This window comes from Equus quagga, chromosome 15 (assembly GCF_021613505.1).
Source record: "Equus quagga isolate Etosha38 chromosome 15, UCLA_HA_Equagga_1.0, whole genome shotgun sequence".
In the NCBI taxonomy this organism is placed as follows: domain Eukaryota; kingdom Metazoa; phylum Chordata; class Mammalia; order Perissodactyla; family Equidae; genus Equus; species Equus quagga.
In genome coordinates this window covers 87,755,367-87,774,732 of record NC_060281.1, presented here as the reverse complement: position 1 = coordinate 87,774,732, position 19,366 = coordinate 87,755,367, and the positions used below count along the sequence as shown (strand labels likewise).

The 19,366-nt window shown below is 41.5% G+C and overlaps 1 protein-coding gene across 5 annotated transcripts in view; it reads left to right on the top strand.

Annotated features, from left to right (window-relative positions):
* The first annotated feature begins 1,586 nt into the window (after positions 1 to 1,586).
* The window catches only part of EIF4ENIF1 (eukaryotic translation initiation factor 4E nuclear import factor 1), a 45,162-nt gene continuing 27,382 nt past the window's right edge, over positions 1,587 to 19,366 (top strand). For 2 of the 5 annotated variants that reach the window (XM_046640066.1, XM_046640062.1), the window contains exons 1-4: positions 1,659 to 1,786; positions 2,739 to 2,861; positions 15,746 to 15,819; positions 17,901 to 18,028. In XM_046640066.1, coding sequence (XP_046496022.1) covers positions 2,766 to 2,861; positions 15,746 to 15,819; positions 17,901 to 18,028 — 298 coding nt within the window. In that variant the 5' untranslated portion in view covers positions 1,659 to 1,786; positions 2,739 to 2,765. Of the gene's footprint in view, positions 1,606 to 1,658; positions 1,918 to 1,945; positions 2,074 to 2,738; positions 2,862 to 15,745; positions 15,820 to 17,900; positions 18,029 to 19,366 lie in introns of those variants that run through there. The other 3 variants (XM_046640065.1, XM_046640064.1, XM_046640063.1) reach the window with 3 other exon arrangements.

Sequence of the window (19,366 nt, the reverse complement as noted above, 5' to 3'; positions counted from 1 at the left end):
TTGGCTCAGGTTTCACACTAAGTGGCAGAGCCAGGATTTAAGAGCTTCAGAGAATGGGCCTTCTCCACTATTCCATAATGGCAAGGGGATCAGACCATTTCTTCAGCATCAGGAGTCTAAAAACAGCTTAGTTTTAAAAATAATAATAAAAACGGCCATTGTTTGACCACCTACAACGTGTCTCTGTATAGGCTTTAAAAACAAAAACAGCTTTACCGAGCTTGTATAAAACTTTTTACCTACCTTATCCTATTTTAATGTTGACAACAGCCCTGTTGAGTGGGTTATCTTCTCAATTTTACAGATGAGATAACCAAGGCTAAAGATAAATGGCCTAATTCTCCACAGCCTGTAGGGTGTGGTAGAGCTGGGATGCAAACGCTTCCCTCTGCCTCTGGCCTGCAGAGAAAAGATAGTTTTTAAGAAACACACCTTATTCAGTATTACAGACGAAGAGAAAAACGTTTTCATAATTGTTTTCTCTCTTGCCAACATTCATAGGAAGGGAATTTAGTGAACACTCATTGTCCAATCCCCTCATTTCACAAGGGACGAAAGTGAAGCTCAAAGAAAGTAGGCCCCTTCAAAGAAATGTAGTCTTCGCTACCCTTCAACCAGAAAAATTACGTTTCCCTCCACGCCCACGTATCATTTCACACCAACCCTGGGCGGCCCCACGGGGCAGAAAGTGGGGCTCGTGATATTCCCGCAGACCGGGTTCCCATGTGATCCCCGGCAAACCTCTCCCGACCGCTCCTCCAGGGAGCAGCACTTATTCTCGTTGCTTAGAGAAGGGAAGTTGTATTTGCATTTCTGTGCCCCCGTCAGCCAGTCTCGGCACCATATACTAAGCGCTTGACAGTCGCCAGCTCATTTTCACCCGAACACACTCGAACTTCCCCTTCCCGTGCAGGCTAAGGAAAGATTCAGCTTATAGACGCGAAAGAACCTTTCAATAAATTTGTCAGTCACCCGTAGCTCAATCAAAAAGAACCATGGCAAATTTGGCTATTAATGTAGCAACGCGTAATCTCGTTTATTCCTCATAAATTTATAGAGAGGCCATTTGAGGAAAGAGAACAACGAAACTCAGAGAGCTCAGAGCGTTGCCCGAGATTACACCACTAGTAGAAAGGAGCTGAGGTTCGAGCCCACACCCGGAAGGCTCAATAAGCCCCCGGTTCGCCTAACTCAGACTGGCAGTGCCAGGGCCCCAGGGTTCTCCGCCGACGCGCACCCTGGTCGCGCCGGGCCACGCTTCGCGGCCGCCGCCACCTTCCCAGGAAAGCTACCGAGCGGGGGTCGCGGGTTGCAAGCACCACCCGCTCCGCTCCGCCCCGCCCCGCCGCGCGCGTGGGAACGCGGCGCCCTCCCTGGGGCTGCCCACGACGACCGCCTGCGCGCACCGGGGACGGCTTCCACTGCCCCCGCCCTGGCCTCCTCCCAGCCGCCGCCATCTCCTCCCCGCCTCCGCCTCCCCGCCGCCGGGCGCACACAGGGGCGGGCGCCCGGGGAGTGCGCCGCGATTCTTCTCTTTTCCGTCCGGCACCGCGGCGGCCACCTCACATCCGGGCGCGCGGCAGCGCAGGCGGCGCTGGGGCCGGGGTGCGTGGAGGGAGTTATTAAGGGGGAGTGGGCCGAGGAGGAGGGGCGGAGGGCTGGGCCGCGGTTACGGCGGCTGAAGAGAGACAGCTCGAGCGGGTGGGGGGGCGAGAGCGGAGGCCGCGCGGAGCAGACCTCGGACCGGCGCGGGTGGCGGGGAGGGGAGCGGCGACGGAGGCACCGAGTAAGGGCCTGGCGGCAGCGGCGACAGAATCCGAGGGACCGCGCGCTAGGGCCCGCAGGGAGAGAAGGGGCGCGGGCGCGCTTCTCCCGGGGTCGCGTGCGTGAGCGCGAGCGCTGGGGCGCGCGCGCGAGGTGGGCAGGGGCGCGAGGCCGGCGGGCAGCGGGCGGGCTGGCGGGGCCCGAGCCGCCGGGCTGGGGCGGACGGCGGTGGGCCTGCGCCGGCTCCAGCTCGGAGCGCCCGGGCCGGGGGGTTCGGCCTCTCCGCTCCCTCCAACCTACCTCCCCTCCGTGAGTACCGTCCCCGCCCTTCTTCCGACGAAGGCCGCTGGGCCGGGGCCTGTGCGAGAGGCCGGGGGTTGGGGTCGCGGCCCGGGGAAGCCGAGTTTCGAAGCTGAAGCCGGCGCTCTCCCCTTCCTTGCCACGGGCGCTCTTGACATGGCCACAGGTGCGGCTGGCCAGGCGAACGGCGCTCGGGCTTGGTCCCCAGTCCCTGGCCCCCGAATAACAAGGGGCAGCTGGCGCCGTCCATTGGCAAGTGACAGGCACTTTACTATACAGTTCGACTTCCCGGATCCCTGGCCCCAAACTCTCTCCTACCTGCCCCCACCCGGGAAACTTCCCCACTGCTGCCTGATTGGCCCCTATGGGTGACAGCGGCTAACCTTGGTTTCTTTTTATATTAAAGCTGCTTAAAGTCTGTACCCTGATTTGGGCACCTTCCGCTTCTGCTTTCCTTACCTTTTTGATGCTTAGAGCATTTTACTGTATGAGATAGCTAAGTACCAGTCGTTCTATTTCCAAGGGGGTTCTGGTTTATAGCCTCATTCTTGGGTGAGGCGTTGTTTTTTTAAAGGTAGTCATTTTAAGAAATACGAGTTTCAGTTTCTTAAATAGTCAGGACTTCTGAAAATTTATTGTTCTCCGTGACAGTTTTGTGTTGATTTATCTTTCAGGTGCAAAGAATTGTAGACCAAGGCGCCATGGATAGGAGAAGTGTGGTTGAAACAGAAAACGGAGATGCTTTCCTTGACCTGAAGAAGCAACCGGCCTCCAAATCCCCCCATCGATATACAAAAGTAGGCTTTGTTACTAATGAAGTAGTGTTTCTTTCCAGGTGGGGAGGTTAGTAACATTGTGTAGGTATTTCATTAGTATTATCTAAAGTGGTAGTCTAACTCTGACTCACTATATGGACTAAACTAGATTTAGTAAAGCATTGCTTTGAACTTTTTCTGGAAGTGTGAATACCCAGAGTTTAAACTAGAATTTGCTTCTAAGTAGCTTTCAGGTGAAGGGACTATGGCTCAGATCCCATGTGAATGTGTGGATCAGTATATGTTGGCACACACATTCTGTAACAGCTGTGTAACTGGTGTCTTATTGACTCGCATGCTGTAAGGTAAAGGTTCCAGCTCTGGGATGCCTCACAAAATCAGTGTCCTGTGTGTTGATGTTTCCTTGAGAGGCGAACTCCCCAAAGAAATGCTCTTTGGTGTACTTAGCTAGGGTAACCAGATGTTTTAATTGTTTTTTATTTCCTGTTACAAATTGGCTATGGACTCACAAAAATAAGACCTCAGTCATATTTCCCCTAGCTTGTGGTGATTTTAAACTCATCTAGATACCTACTTTTTCTAGTGGGGGAGCATATCACCTTACGGTCGTTTATTTATTGCAGCTATTGCTTTGGTATTTTGTTGCCTACTGAATGTTTCTGAAGAGGTTGACGGGACTCGGTGAGCTGTGAATTCATTTCTGGTTCCTTGAGATGTGTTGGGCTGGACTACATAAAGTATGCTTGGGACTGTTGACAGGAAGGCTTATATTCTATCTAGGCCATATGTCTATTTCTTTAGTATGGACCTAATCAAGGACTCTAATGTAATTATTGTACCTGGCTTCCCAGGGTACTGAATGTTTAATATTTTGAAGTCCAGTCCTTGTTTGTATACTTGTTGTGCCACTACTCTTACCTGCTTGGTAAAGTATCAAATGCTGTCAAAGTAATATCCATTTTTAGCATTTAAAAAACTCTCTACAGGAAAAAAATGTTTTCAGGTGTAAAAGTGTTCTTGGTTAGTTGCTATCTTAGCACAGTCTGTTTTGGCATAATAGAATGTGAGTTGGTAGGAAGTATTTTACTTCATTCAGATTTGGTCTTCCCAAATGTTTCTCTCAAACCTAAGAGTGCTTTGAATAGTGTTTCACAACTTAAATTCATTATTTAAAATGTTGACAGGTGCATTCTGAATGGAGAAAAGCTTATTACATGAAGGGAAACTGATTTGAACTGCTTCTATAAGCTTATGTGATTTCAAACCTCCCAGTTCTTTTTGAATAAAAGTTCTGACTGGTACTTTACTTTGTAGAGTCCAGGCAGAATTTTGAATCACTTTCACACACTGATTAGAGTGGTATGTATATTTCATCTTTATGTATATATCTTTATGCATAAGTCATTTCTAGGAAAATATTGGTCTCTTTTAGGGTAGAACTTATGTACGTCTGCAGTAAAGATTAAGAATAAGAAGCTCAATATTGCCCATTTTTGACAGTCCAACCTCAGAATTCTGCCATACTTAGATAAGTGTGCCTTAAAGAAATGGTTAAGAAAAACATTTTTTAGGTGTTAATGACAGTAGAGCTTAGATTTAATGGTCTTCTCTACCAAATTTAGTTGGAAATAGGTTTACTTTCCACTCTATTGAAGAGGATTTAGTTAATCACAGCTTTAGGATCGTGTTTAGGCAGTGTTAGGGTGGTGCTTGCTTATTATACATTATTGCATTATATATACTGTACTATATATACTGTATTATATTTACAGTATGCAGGACTTGAGGCAAACTAAGCCTTTCTCCTTTTGAAGAAAGCTTAAAACAGTCCTGTGTTCTAAGCATTATTATAAATGGTCTGTTGGTTCCACAACTGAAATAATATTTGAGCCATCCTCCTCCCTGTCTGCATGCTGAGATCAAACTGTTGGAATAAATACAGCATTTAGTAATGTTTCTGCCACTTCAAGTTCACGGGGTAGAAAGTTTAGAAGCAGTAGAAGAAAACTATCCTCAGTGATTTTTATAAGTGATGTATTTTGTGAGAACTTTTGTAAATGTGGGATGTTTACTACAAGGTCAAAAAAACCCATTGGCCGGATGAGAGGGCTTCTTAACCGTTGACTCTTCTTAGTCTAGCATTCAGTTTTAGGTGGGATAATATTAATAGTTCAGAATTCAAGGTTTTTTTCCCGTAAAGGTCGAGGAGTCTAGATGTCTGGCCGAGTGCTTTTCAGGCTAACATACCAGAGTTTCCTTGTGTATTGGGACATCCTTTAGTCCACCTTGCTTCTCAAAGGTTAATGTGTCTGGCTGTCACCTATGAATCTTGGTAAATTGTGAATTCTCATTGATAGGTCAGGGCTGGGCTTTTATGGTTAAAATGTGGCTTTTAACCAGCTCCCAGGTGGTGCCCATTACTGCTGGTCCACTGACCATACTTGAAGTAGCAAGACTTCAGTCTCCCTCAGAGAACTTGATAGATGGTATTGATGTTTCAAGCAGCTCAGGTGCATAGTTACTCCTCAGCGTTCAGGTGGTGTCCGTTGTGCTTCCATGAATGTCTCAGGAGCTCAAGTTAGTCACATTGGATACTTTCAGGCCTTCCCCTAGCCTCGGTCATGATTAATTGGGATGATTATAAGTGAGTTTATTGTGTGCACCTGTTATCCTGAGGGTCTTGAGCCCTTAATTTATAAACCCACTCAGGCCCATTTTGCCAGACCAAATTCCTAAGGTATTTACATGTGCATTTATAAACTGATTGGATTATGTTGAAGGACTTTTGGAGGTTATAGAGTGGAGTTTCACCTCAAGGTCATGGACTGAAAGTGGTTTAGACAGTGGTTCTCAAAGTATGGTCCCTGAACTAGCATTTAGCGTCATTTGGTAACTTGTTAGAAATACGAAATCTTAGGCCCCATCTCAGGTATTGAATCCAACTCTAGAGGTGGTGCCCAGCCATTTGCATTTAACAAGTCTTTCAGGGAATTCTGACTCTGATGCAAGTTTGAGAACCATTCTAGGAATAGAAGGCAGTGATGCTTATTAGTGGAAAACCTTTGGGACTCATTCAACTTTTTCTTACCTTCATCAGAGGTCCTTGTTCACCAGTTCTTGACGTGTAGTATCGCTAATAGAATACCATCTTCTGCTTGAATACAAAAATAGAAGTGCTTTGGACTATCCCACTATTCAGATCCAGGTTTTTTTCTTCAAATGAATACTGATCCTCTTTAGATGACAAAGTATACGTACTTTGTGCTGTTCCTCCTTTGCTCCTGTATTTTGCCACTGACTCCTTATTGAATGCTGTTACCTGCTAGTAGGACAGGGAATAAAAGCAGAGGACACTCAAAACATTCAGCTGGATACTGACCGCTGTTAATCATGCATGTGAAATCTACCAGTTAAAAAGTAGGTGTTAGATTATCTGAGATTCATTTCACATGTGCTCTTCATTGCCTTGACTAGTTCTGAATTGGGACCATTTTAGTCATCATTGTTCATAAGCCAGCCTAATTTATGGTTGATGAGCAGTTGGTCACAGTGGTACAGCCATGTTTATGTCTTTGCTTTTTTTTTTTTTTAAAGATTTTATTTTTTCCTTTTTCTCCCCAAAGCCGCCCGGTACATAGTTGTATATTCTTCATTGTGGGTCCTTCTAGTTGTGGCATGCGGGATGCCACCTCAGCGTGGTTTGATGAGCAGTGCCATGTCCGCACCCAGGATTTGAACCAACGAAACACTGGGCCCCCTGCAGCGGAGCGTGTGAACTTAACCACTCGGCCACGGGGCCAGCCCCTGTCTTTGCTTTTTTTTTTTTGGTGAGGAAGATTGGTCCTAAGCTAACATCCGTTGCCAGTCTTCCTCTTTTCGCTTGAAGAAGATTGTGTGTGAGCATCTGTGCCAGTCTTCCTCTACTTTGTATGTGGGATGCCGCCATGGCATGGCCCGATGAGCAGTGTATAGATCCACACCTGGGATCCAAACCCGTGAACCCTGGGCCAACAAAGCAGAGCACACAAATGTAACCACTACACTACTGGCCAGCCCTTAGATCTTTGCTTTAAAACCATTAAGAAAATAGACAAGCAACTGAAGTGAACTGATTTGAGTAATCCTCCTAGCTTTCTGGGAGAGAATGTTGTGAGACTTGAAGTCAAGCCTCTGAAGAAAGAGTACTGTGATTTAAATCTTAGGTTGAAGTCAAGAGTCAGATGGTCAGTTTTGCCTGTAGAAAGATCTCATTTGATAACTTAGTAGATATCTTTCATAAACTGAGTTGAGTAGTAACCTCTAACAGGTGGCATTTCAGTGACACACTTAGCTACAAACTTCTTAAGCTAGTATAAAAATAGGGATGCCTATTTATATTGGAGAAGGCAGGATTATAGTATGAAAAATCGTTATACAGTCTTAATGTTTCAGCTGTCCAGGACACCTAGCCAACTGGAAGTTCTTAGAGGGGGCTGGTTGGCAGCACCGTAGGTACTGTCTTCTGACTGCTTTTTCCTACCTGTTCCAATTCTCAGTCATATTGAAAAACAGTGATTCATGACCCTTGCTCATGGCGGGAACTTCTAACTAGATTAGGAGCCAGTCGTTTCACAATTGGAACCTTTAATAGAAATTTGTGGGCAGGGCCTTTGATTCATGAAAGGGTGCTTTGGGCGGAGTCTGGCTTAGGGGAAGTCTGCCCAAGGAGGTGGCAGTTTGGCTCAGGATTCCCACTGGTCCCATTGGATAGAGACAAACTCAGCACTGAGTGACAGAGCTGTTGGGAGGGGTCATGCACCTTCCCTTGTCCGAGAAGCAGTAGAGAGGAGAGGATAAGGGCCGTTGAGCCCCACTGCCTCATTTAGGAGCCCCCACTCTACCACTTAACCTATGTGACCTTCAGCCATATACTTAGCTTCTCTGAATCTCATCCTTTTCCTCTGTAAAATGCAGGTGAAACAGTGTCTACCAGGTAGGATTTCTGTGGGGAATAAATGAGAAAATGCACGTCAGGTGCTTAGAAAAGCAGCAGGCACACAGTTAAGTGCTAAAAACCACTTATGATTGATATTTGTAATAAGGGTAGGGAGTGCTACTAAACGATACCAACTTTAGGTCAAGATGCTTATTTGCTGAATGTCATGGTAACCATCTTTATTTCAATAAGAAACCAGAAAGCCCTACTGAAAATGTAATGCCCCCACCCTAGAAATGATTTGTTTCCTTCTAGTATTTATCTACCTGCTTACTTAATGTTTTACATTGTACATTTACATTACATTTTATCAGTTGTGTAAACACATTTAAAAGCCAAGTTTTATTATTATTGCATTGGCCAGAACAACAGAAAAAACAAGCTTTCCTGGGGTGTTTCTCCCGGTCCCATTTTCTTAGTTTCAGATAAGTTCTTTCAGTAGAAGAAAATGTTTGCATCAAATCAGCTACCATTAGATGCTTGGGTGGAATCCAGGTGCGAAGTCCTGCTTATCAACTCTGCAGGATCCAGTTTGAATCCTGACCCTGCTGTAAGAACTGTTCTAAATGGTGCCCCTTTAGCAATAAACCTCATGAATGGGCAGGTGGCGGGGGGTAGTGGAATGTATGCCATGTGCCCTATGTTGTTAGTTCACCATTACCCTGGCTATCCACTATGGATGCCATTACCCTATTGTGATCTATTTTTGAAAGCTTTCTAATCCTTTCAGAAAAGTCATGTGACTCAGTAGAATGAAATATCAGGTCAGTCAGCAACCATGTGAGAGCCTGATGGGCCAAACCCAATGCTAGTGGGTGTGTGGAGGGTGGGGACTGGGAGAGAAAGGTCAAAGGCAGACCCAACCCAAACACTGCTCCCCTGGACCTTTGCCTTTAGGAAGAGCCAGGTGCACACACAGGTGAGGTGCTAGGTCACTTCTAGAGTGCTTTGACTATTAATTAAATAAAACTGCAATTTTTTTTTTTTTACAAAATATCTACATTAATTATAAAAAATTGAGCTTTTTACTCTTGTGAATTGAATTCAGCTTACAAAGGTGAAGAATATTTCCCCTTTCATCTCTTCCTGTAAGTGGCTTGTGTGAAACTTCTATAATGTCAGAATGTCATCAGAATGCATAGCTGCTTCTGCATGGGATTTCTGCCAAAAGAAACAGGATGAGGATTTTAACCACTGTTGTTTGGGGCTTATACTCAGATTCATTTGCTTTCTACTTTATATTGATAATTAAAAGTTGGTGTCCATATTAGTAATTCCCAAATAGATTGTTTTGGGAAGCTTGGCAAATTTTCTTTAAGAAAGACTGCTAAAACTAAGGAAATCTGTTTATACTTCTTTGGGTGTGTGTCTCTTGGGCAATTAGCAGCTTGTTCCTGCCTGGTCAGGTTTTAGTAACCTGTACAAAAAGTAAGGTCTCAGATAGTAACTCTCCCCTTGTCCAGATGATAATTTTAGTGAATTTGTTCATGATCAGTAAGTTCCTATGGGTTCTCAGGATTCTACAAAAGGGTCATCTCACATTCCCCCCTGAAATACTCATGGAGAGGAGCACTCCCAGTTCAGACAGGGCACTTTCCAAGTATTTTGCTTTTAGCCAAAGTTGATTTTCTTTGAAAATATCTGAAAGGGGTTCCTTTCCAGGAATAATTGCTGTTAAGGGCTCTTGATGAGATGGCAAGTTCAAGAACACTTCTCTTGAGAGACTGGAGAGCCATGGGGCCAGAGACAAGAGTCATCTGCCTGTGCTAGACGCTATGCCTGGCACACAGGAAATGTTCTGTGGACAGTTACGAAAAGAGCAAACTTTGTATTGACTTAGCTTGTGGCTTCTCCCCTCCCCACTTAAATGGGGGATCCTCTTAGGCTGGGATAACATCTTATGCAACTTTAAACATTGCTGGAAGGCAACAGATTCAGCCCTCTAAATCCCATGAGAAGGATCTCATTTTTTCTTACGTGTCCAGGTGGACCTTGGGCCATATTTTGAGAAACATTGGTTTAAAGCACTATTTCTTAACCTCTTTGTGTCCATTGGAGATCTTTTGAAGGTATGAACACCCACTACAGAAATTGTATGAATGCATAATTTTGTATATGACTTCAGGGGGTCTTCTACTCCTTGAGGCCATGAAACTGATTTAAGTAGTCCTGCTCTCAAGAACAGTAAGTTTGGTTTTACTGAGATGTTTCAAGCTATTCCCAGCAGCGTTTACAATCCAAGAATTGTTTTATTTTCCCAGTTCTCAGCCTATTAATGAAGAAAATGACTCTTCATCCTCGTACAGGTGGGTTGTGTTTTAGCCATTGCACTTGGTCCAGGTGTACCCAGGCACAAATGGTGCTGCTGGCATGGTTAATGCGAGTGTGCAACTGGCCTGCTGTTCTACCTTGTGCTCTTACAGGCCTCTCAGGTTTGTATAGATGGTCGCTTGAACGTTTATTCACACCTAGTATATGCCAAGCATATAAAGTCACAGGGAAAGCTGGAATAATAGAGGGAAAGTTAAAACATTTTTACCAACCTGAGTGACTCTCGTATCTGAGAGTTGTTATATTGGTAGTGCCGCTGAATCAGTTCCAACTCCTGGTGACCCTGTGTATAGCAGGAACAGACGGCCAGGAAAGGACCCCAGGCCTCGGCTGTGAGAGCACTGAATCTTAACCACTAGACCACCAGGGCGGGCTGTGTCTGAGAGTAGTTGGCATGTATCAGTCTGTGATTAGAGTAATGAGTCTGTAAGAAGAGAAATTAAATAAAATATTAACCTCTGGTAACTGAACCTCTTAGTTTAATTTACTTAAAGAAAATTTGTTTTTATTGAGATATGCACATACATAAAATTTATCCCTTTTAAAATGCATCATTCAGTGGTTTCTAGTAAATTCACAAAGTTGTATAACCATCACTGCTGTCTAATTCCAGAATATTTTCATCACCCCAAACAGAAACTCTCTACCCATTAGCAATCACTCCCCAGTATCCCCTTCCCCCAGCTCCTGGCAACCATTTAATCTACGCTCTGTCTCCATTTACCTATCTGAACATTGCATATAAATGAAATCCTACAACATGTGGCTTTTTGTGTCTGGCTTCCTTCACTTAACATAATGTTTTCAAGGTTCGTATTTTGGCATGTATCAGCACTTCATTGCTTTTTATTGCCAAATAATATTCCATTGTATGAATTTACCACATTTTGTTTATCTGTTCATCAGTTAATGGACACGAGAATTCTTTCCACTTTTTCTTGTTGTGAATAATGCTGCTATGAACATTCATGTACAAGTTTTTGTATGGACGTAATCTTTGAGTTCTCTGTAGTGTATGCCTAGAAGTGGAATTGCTGTGTCTTATGGAAACTAACTTTCTGAGCAACTACCACTGTTGTCCACAGCATCTGCACCATTTTACATTCCCATCAGCAATGTTAGAGGGTTCCAGTGTCTCCGTATCCTTGCCAATATTTTTTCCCCCTTTTTTATTGAGTTCATAATAGTTTACATCATCGTGAAATTTCAGTTGTACATTATTTCTTGCCTGTCACCACTTAAGTACTCCCCTTCACCCTTTGTGCCCACCTCCTACTCCCCTTCCCCTGGTAACCACTGAACCGTTTTCTTTGTCCATGTGCTTGTTTATATTCCACATAGAGTGAAATCATATGGTGTTTGTCTTTCTCAGCCTGGCTTATTTCACTAAGCATAATACCCTCCAGGTCCATCCATGTTGTTGCAAATGGGATGAATTTGTCTTTTTTTCTGGATGAGTAGTATTCCATTGTATTTATATACCATGTCTTCTTTATCCAATCATCTGTATGATGGGCACTTGGATTGTTTGCATGTCTTGGCTATTGTGAATAGTGCTGCAGTGAACTTAGGGGTGCATATGTTACTTTGGATTGTTGATTACAAATTGTTTGAGTAGATACCCAGTAGTGGGATAGCTGGGTCGTAAGGTAGTTCTATTTTTAGTTTTTTGAGGAATCTCCATACTGTTTTCCATAGTGGCTGCCCCAGTTTGCATTTTCCTTTTTTTTTTTTAAACAGCAATCCTAGTAGAAATGAAGTGGTTATCTCACTGTGGTTTTAACTTGCATTTCGCTAATGACATTGAACATCTTTCATGTGCTTGATGGCCATTTATGTATCATCTTTGGAAAAAAATCTATTGAAATCTTTTACCTGTTTTTCGTTTGGATTGTTGTCCTTTTGTTGTTGAGTTCTAGGGGTTCTCTATTCTGGATACTAGACCCTTACCAGATACATGATTTGTAAATATTTTTCCTATTCTCTGGTTGTCTTTTCACTCTCTTGGTAATGTTTGAAGCACGAAAGTTTCTAACTTTGAAGTCCAATTTATCTGTTTTTTTCTTTGGTTGCTTATGCTTTTGGCATACTCTTAGTTTAATTTTACTTAAATTTTTTTACATTTTGAGTTAATCTTTGTATGTCATGAGGTAGAGGTAAACTTTATTTTTTAGAACAGTTTTAGATTTACAATTAAGCTGAGAACATAGTAGACAGTTCATAAATAGCCCTCACACAGCTCCCTATTATTAATATCTTAGATTTGTATGGTACATCTGTTACAATTAACAGTGTTGATACATTGTTATTAACTGAAGTCAATACTTATAGTCACATTTCCTTAGTTTTTTTCCAGCTTCATTGAGAAATAATTGACATACATCACCATATAAGTTTAAGGTGTACAGCATGATGGTTTGGTTTACATATATTGTGACGTTTCCTTAGTTTTAAACTGATGTCCTTTTTCTGTCCCAGGATTCCATCCAGGATAGCATATTTCATTTAGTTGTCTTCTCTCACTAGCCTCCTTATTTCCCTTTTTGAAAGGCTGTTTGTTGCCTTTGTTAAAATATTTTTTGATCCCCACATATAGAACATTTGGTCCTCCTACATGTTTTGTGGCTTTGTTAAAATGTTAGTCTTTCCCAATTAACTCCTAAATAAATAGATAAAATCATTAGAGTTTTAGCAAAAAAGGTGTAGTAGTAATAGAGACTACTTATCACTTGGACTCTATTATCTTTTGGGGTTAAAAGTTTCAAACAAAGCCTCATTGTTGAGAAACTTTTGTATATTGAGAATATACATATTTAAGTATGAAATATATTGCTCTCAGTTTAGCAGTATACTAGGGTTCTTAGTTTAATATTTGAATTAGAGAGTAGTGGATATAAGAGAATACGTAATAATCTTTGGGTTGCTTCTAATAGCAAAAAAATTGCTTTATAGTGTTTTTTTCCTGTAGCGTATGTGTAAAAGTATTTCCTATATTGCAACGTCCTTCCTGTTTCTACTGGAAAATTTTAAGCCCTGCTGTCCTTAGGATTTCTGTATCGTAACATCTGCTATCATCATAACTACTATTGGTCCATCCGCCCCCAGCCAAATTTGTGTCACCCCTGCACCTCTGACACCTGTTTACCCTGCAGATTTCACTGGACTCCAGTCTTTTCTGGCAATTTGTAGGTGGTATGTCAGTGCTTTGACGGTTTTTTTCAGAATTTTGAGCAGCCTCTAGACATTTTCTTATATTTGAAATTCTGTTTATCTCAGACTTCTAAATTTTTATAGGTATTTCTACACAATAAGACATAATTCATAAATAAATTCTAAATAAATGCAAGTGCCTGATTGATATTCTGGGTTTTAAAGTTAAAATGTCATCTAGTCCTAGGGCATTTTGCTGTCATGGAGAAAACATTTAAATGCTTCAGGTAACCTGAGTGAATTCATGGCATGCTTATGTGCCGTGATTCGTGTAGGCTGAGAGAGTAAATCTATCCCTCCGTATTTACCCCAAGATATGGGAAGCAGTGATCAGAGAAGCAGCAAGCGTTGTATCTTGAAGCTTGTGATGAGGGTATTCCAGAGGTCATGGCACAGTGGGATATGCTTTTTTACAAGGCAGTTGAAGCATTTTACTGGTACTGAAAGTTTAAGAATTGCTTTTTGTACTTTGTTATGAAAATGTTTAAATGTGCATAAAAGGGGAGGCATTGTTTTTTGTGTGCATGCATCTTTAGGAACAGATGTGTATATATTAAATATCTGTGTATGTATATAATTGCATATATTTCCTAGTTCTGCTGAAAGGGCCTAGAAGCAAATGAGGATACCCAGTTCCCAGAACTTGGTTTCTTAACCATTCCCTCACTTAAAGGAACTAGGATTTCTCAGAGAAATGGCTGACTCTAGGGCTAGTTCTAGGCTAGGGCCAGATGGGTACAAGATAAGCCAGAAAGTAAGGAAGTACTTTTTAAAAAATGGTAGGGCATGTCAAAGGGACATAGGAGCCAGCTTTAAAGAGGCTCCCAATTTGAGCACCAAAATAATTAAGGACATTAATGAATTATAGACCATTGGAAACTAGGAATCTGAGCCCAGGGTAATAATAAATAGGCAGATAAGCAGGGGAGAAGGGAAGATTTGTGTTTACATGGAATGCCAAGTGCTGATTGGTAACTGTGGAGAGAAACCAGAGAGGCCTAGAGTTGGAAAATCAAGATTGGTTTGGGCAAGAATCATCAATAGATGCTAAATTTAGGGGGAAATTTTCATGAAGACCAGGATATTTGCATGACTTGAGAGCATCTCCCCATAGATTGCATACTAATTGCAAGTGGGAAAGTAGTAACTGAACAGTAGAGAGACTGGAGAACACCTTGACCAAGTGGTCAGAATTACCATCAGTAATAAGGGACAGGTGGACATGGGCATCCAGAGGTGATGCTCTGAGAGGGACACAACGTTTCTTAAGTTAGTGTTCTGCCCCAGGGTTGCTTAGCCTCAGTCTAATCATGAGGAACATTAGATAAACCCAAAATGATAATATTCTCTTAAACAAAAAATTAAGCTGTAATCTAGAAATCTCAAAGTCATAAAAGACAAAAGAAGTTGTAGAAATGTTGCAGATTAGAGGCCGAAATACATGACAACCAATATCTGATTCTAGACTGGATCTTGTGTTGGAGGCTAAAAAAGTAACATAAAGGACATTACCGGGTCAGTTGACAAAACTGGAATCCGGAGGGGTTGATTAGATAAAATATTATTGATAACTGGTTATATGAAACTGACAGCCCTTCTCTACCAGGTTCTGCAGAGAGGAGCCCTTATGCCCTAAGGCACCCATTGTATGTAGTGGGTTTGCTTATCTCTTATGCATCTAAAATGATGTTGGCCAAGTATAATCTTTAGGAGAATGGAAAAATAGTCACTCAAATCATTTTCTGTGGGGCTTAATTCTCTCCTGGAACTGGATAAGAGGCTGTGAAAGAATATCCTCATTCTTAGGAAATAGACACTGAAGTATTTAGGAGTAAAGGACCATAACTTATGCAGTTTACCCTTAAATGGTTCCCAAAAAAAGTTACATATAGAGAGCCCAAATGCTAAAGCAAATGAGGGGAAAATGTTAATGGCAGGCAAATTAGATAAATGGTATATGGATGTTTGGGTTGGTTTTTTTTTTCTGGCACTTTTACTATACATTAAAAAAAATCTAACTCCTTGTAAATTGGCATCTAATGCATTTAAGAGTGGTAAGATTAGCTGGAGGTTTTATGTGAGCCTGAAGCTTCCATGCCTTGATGAGCATTCCGTGTTGTGTAATATAACTATATTATTGGACAGCGATTTATAAGAGAATGTATTGTAGCAAGAAACTGATCACTATTAAGTTATTTGCCAATTCTGCTTGAGATTCTTGCCAGAACTTTGAGCTAACTCGAGTCCTTTCTGGAATATGTCAAGATATAAATAAGAACTGTGTGAAATGTTTAAGGTAGACACTCAGAATTACTGAGAACAAAAATAAATTGAAAGTGTGTGGCCTGAGAAATGTTATTTAAAATCACCATTTGATTTCTCTTTCTAGGAGGAGCTCTTGGATATAAAAGAACGCCCTCATTCCAAACAGAGGCCTTCATGCCTCTCTGAAAAATATGACAGGTATTGGTGGCAGGGGGTGTGTTTCTAGTCAATTTGTTGTTACGCTAGACTTGGTAAATTTAGAATTGTGTTGCTTTGGAGTTTTTTGGTAGAATTTTGAGTGGGGAGGTTTCATGGGTAATGACATTGGGCTTCTGGACAGATACATTGCGGATAAGGTATGAACATGACTAAATAGTGTGTCATTGCATTATCTTCGTCAGTTTCATTATTAATTAGCTTTACACCAGTAATTCAAAGATTTGAGCTGCAAGGGACTCTAAGGACAACTAAACCAATTCCTTTTCAACTAACTGGTGATGGAATTAAAATTAGAAGATGACTTTATCAAAGGTACAGAGTCAGAAAGCAGAATTAAGACTTGAACACAAGAGTCCTCACCAGGGTCTTTTCTCTCTATCAGTGGCTTACACTGTGCCTTGAGGGTCCTTCTTCAAAGGGCCTGCTCCAAGTAGGCTAATCAGGACTCTGAACCTTTTATCTTTGCCCCACCTCCTCAAACAAAATAACCCATTTAGCCATTTATATTAGTCCTTTTGCATCCTGGGCTCCTTCATAAGAAGTAGAAGGCTTTGTTTTGAGAAGATAGTAGCTAAAAAGGGTCTGAAAATCCTTTATGATAACCCTGTGTTGCACTTCTAATGGTCACCTTAAGACTTTAAGGTCATTTCTTAAATGTCAAGGTAGATGGTTCTTTTAGTATTTTAAACATAAAATATCTATTATGTTTAATTTCTTGGTTGAATAGGACATACTCGTATCATTTTGTATTTGGACTGTTTAGAAGCTTGTTAAATCTGGACTGCTCACCGCTTTCCCCTGATGAGGGTGTTACTTGAATAATGATTATTACAGTTGGTTAGGGTTTTTTGATAAGTCTCAGATAAGCTGGTTTTTTCATTAAAGCTGTAAAGCTTTTTTATGCCTCAATTTATGCCTCGAACTTTTTTGTGTTATATTTCTTCTTGGCATAAAATAAAGTTATCACTGGCACACACATTCTCTTTTTATTCTAAAGTGGAGACTTTGTGCCTAATAATAGTAATGAAAATGAGAGAGAAGAAAGAGTTTCTCATTCTTCTGTTTCTCTTCTCTCAGAGAATTAAAATTTGTTGGGTTCTTAAACTCCAGGCATTCCTCACAACACACTAGAAGATAGGTACTGTCTCCTTTATTGTGAGGAGTTTGAGACTGAGAGGTTTACCCACTTATTCAAGAAATTCAGCTGAAGCAAGGATTCAGTTGTTACCTACTATGTGGCAAATACTGTGTCAGGTGTTTATTAAATACTACCTTCATGAAACATTGGTCTGTGGAAGGATACAGTCTAATACTCAAAGAGTTGATCATTACCCGCATTACAGGCGTGAATTACAAGTGTGGAGTACAGTGCTAGTTTGTAGCATGGCCTGGTCTGATCTTGTGGGTTGGGGAAGTCCTTTCAGCAGAAGACTGAAGGGTCCAGGATGTCCATGGTGGTGGTGGCAGAGCTAGAATTTGGTTCCAGATGATTGGGCTCCAAAGCCTCTGCTCGGCACACTGTACCACCTGCCACCCCATCGTTAGAGGGTAACGAAATAAAACTCAAACCACACATTTTAGGCTCTTAAGAACTGTCTGTCCTGCTTGTGGGAAAAACTGAGACTATGCATAGAAATTCTGGAAAAATACATACCAAGCGTTCCAGGAGCTACTTCTAATGAGAGGATTAAAGAGTTTTTTCCTCTCGTACTAATCTTCAGTAAACTGAGTAATCAGTATTTATGGAGCATCTTCTTTATGTAGGACAAGCATAGTTATTGTAATCCCTATGCACCCCAAGGTTTGTAGTCTGAATGTTTCATTTATGCACAGACCACTGGTTTGCAAGTGACTATTGGTATTATGTGAACAACAACAAAATTTTACTGACTTAATAGTTGCTTTTTGTTTTCATCTTAAAAGATATAACCATTCTGATAGCAACCATGAAGTTTTATATTGGAAAGGGGTTTCTGTAACTTATTACCTAAAGTTTAGAAATTAGACTATTTGTAGTTCATGGATGCAAGTGCTAACTGTGGGTACTCTTTGACCTTTAGTGATGGCGTCTGGGACCCTGAGAAGTGGCATGCCTCTCTCTACCCAGCTTCAGGGCGGAGCTCACCAGTGGAAAGTCTGAAGAAAGAATTGGATACAGACCGGCCTTCCCTGGTGCGCAGGATAGTAGGTGAGCACAGTGTCACTCAGAAGTCGGGGCAGCAGTTTTGGAGACAGTGCTCTTTGCTGCTATCTTCATGCTTAGCTGTGAGAGTTTTACGCATTGGGGGAAAGTGTCATTATCAGGAAACTGATTTACCAATGGGATTTTTCCTGATTAGCAGAATAAAATCATAGCTTTCCTGTATAGTAGTGGCAAGTAGACTATATTAGGTTACGTGCTTTTGAATTAAAAGTACTGATGTCTTTCATTGACATGAATAACTGAGTTAGATGTGGGAGGGAGCATAAAACTGTGTTATGCTTAGTATTATATATGAGACTAGTTGTCAGGTATAAATCAGTTCTGGCAATTCTTAATTCGTATTGTATTGTGATCTGAATACAGAGTTTGGGTATGGTTTGAGACTGGAGTAAAGTTTGATCCTCCATACCTTTATCCCTTTAAACTAGACAAGATATTGAAGAGTGAAATGGAGACCTGGCAATATAAAAGCGAGTCAAGGAACTTGTTGCAAAAGGAACTCCTTTTGAGATGAGAGAGAGACTCAGCATAAAATAAATTTGGAACTAAGCAAAAAAGATAGAGGTTGACTCTAATTTGAGCAATAAGACCCCTCAACACAGAGTGTATCAGTATACTTAGTGCAGTAATGTCCCCAAAGCAAAGAAATTATTCTAACGTAATCATTAAAGATGTGCACAGAGATTTTAATGAAATGATGCAAACTTAGAAGCAACCTAACTGTCCAACAGTAGATGGTTTGGGTAAACTTCGGTATAGCCACATGTGGGAATATTACATTGTTCGACTGTAAAAACACTGGAGTCATGTTTACCAGCTCATACAAAACTGTCCACATTGTATCTTCTTGTTAGAAAAAACTGAGACACTGCTCGGAAATTGTGGAAAAGCACATAGCAAAATGTTTTAGGAACTGTTTCTGGTGAGAGTACTAAAAGAAGTTTTCTCACTTGTACTTATCTTTTCTGGTTTTTCTAGGAAGAATTTTTTCTTGTGGACATGTTTATTTTTCTTACACCTTTATTGAGATATAATTGACATATAATAGACTGCACATAAAGTGTACCATTTGATGTTTTGCCTTGTGTATACACCTGTGAAACCGTTACCACAATCAAAGTAATAAGCATTTCCATCAGTCCAAAAAGTTCCCTAGAACCCCTGTGAGTTCCTCCCTTTAATTCCTCCTCACTCTTCCCCCCAGGGAAGCCCTGTTTTCTGTCACCATAGATTAGTTTATATGTCCTAGAATTTAATAAATGGAATTATATAATAGACATTCTTAGGGTAGCTTCTTTCACTCAGAATTAGTTGTTGTAAGAT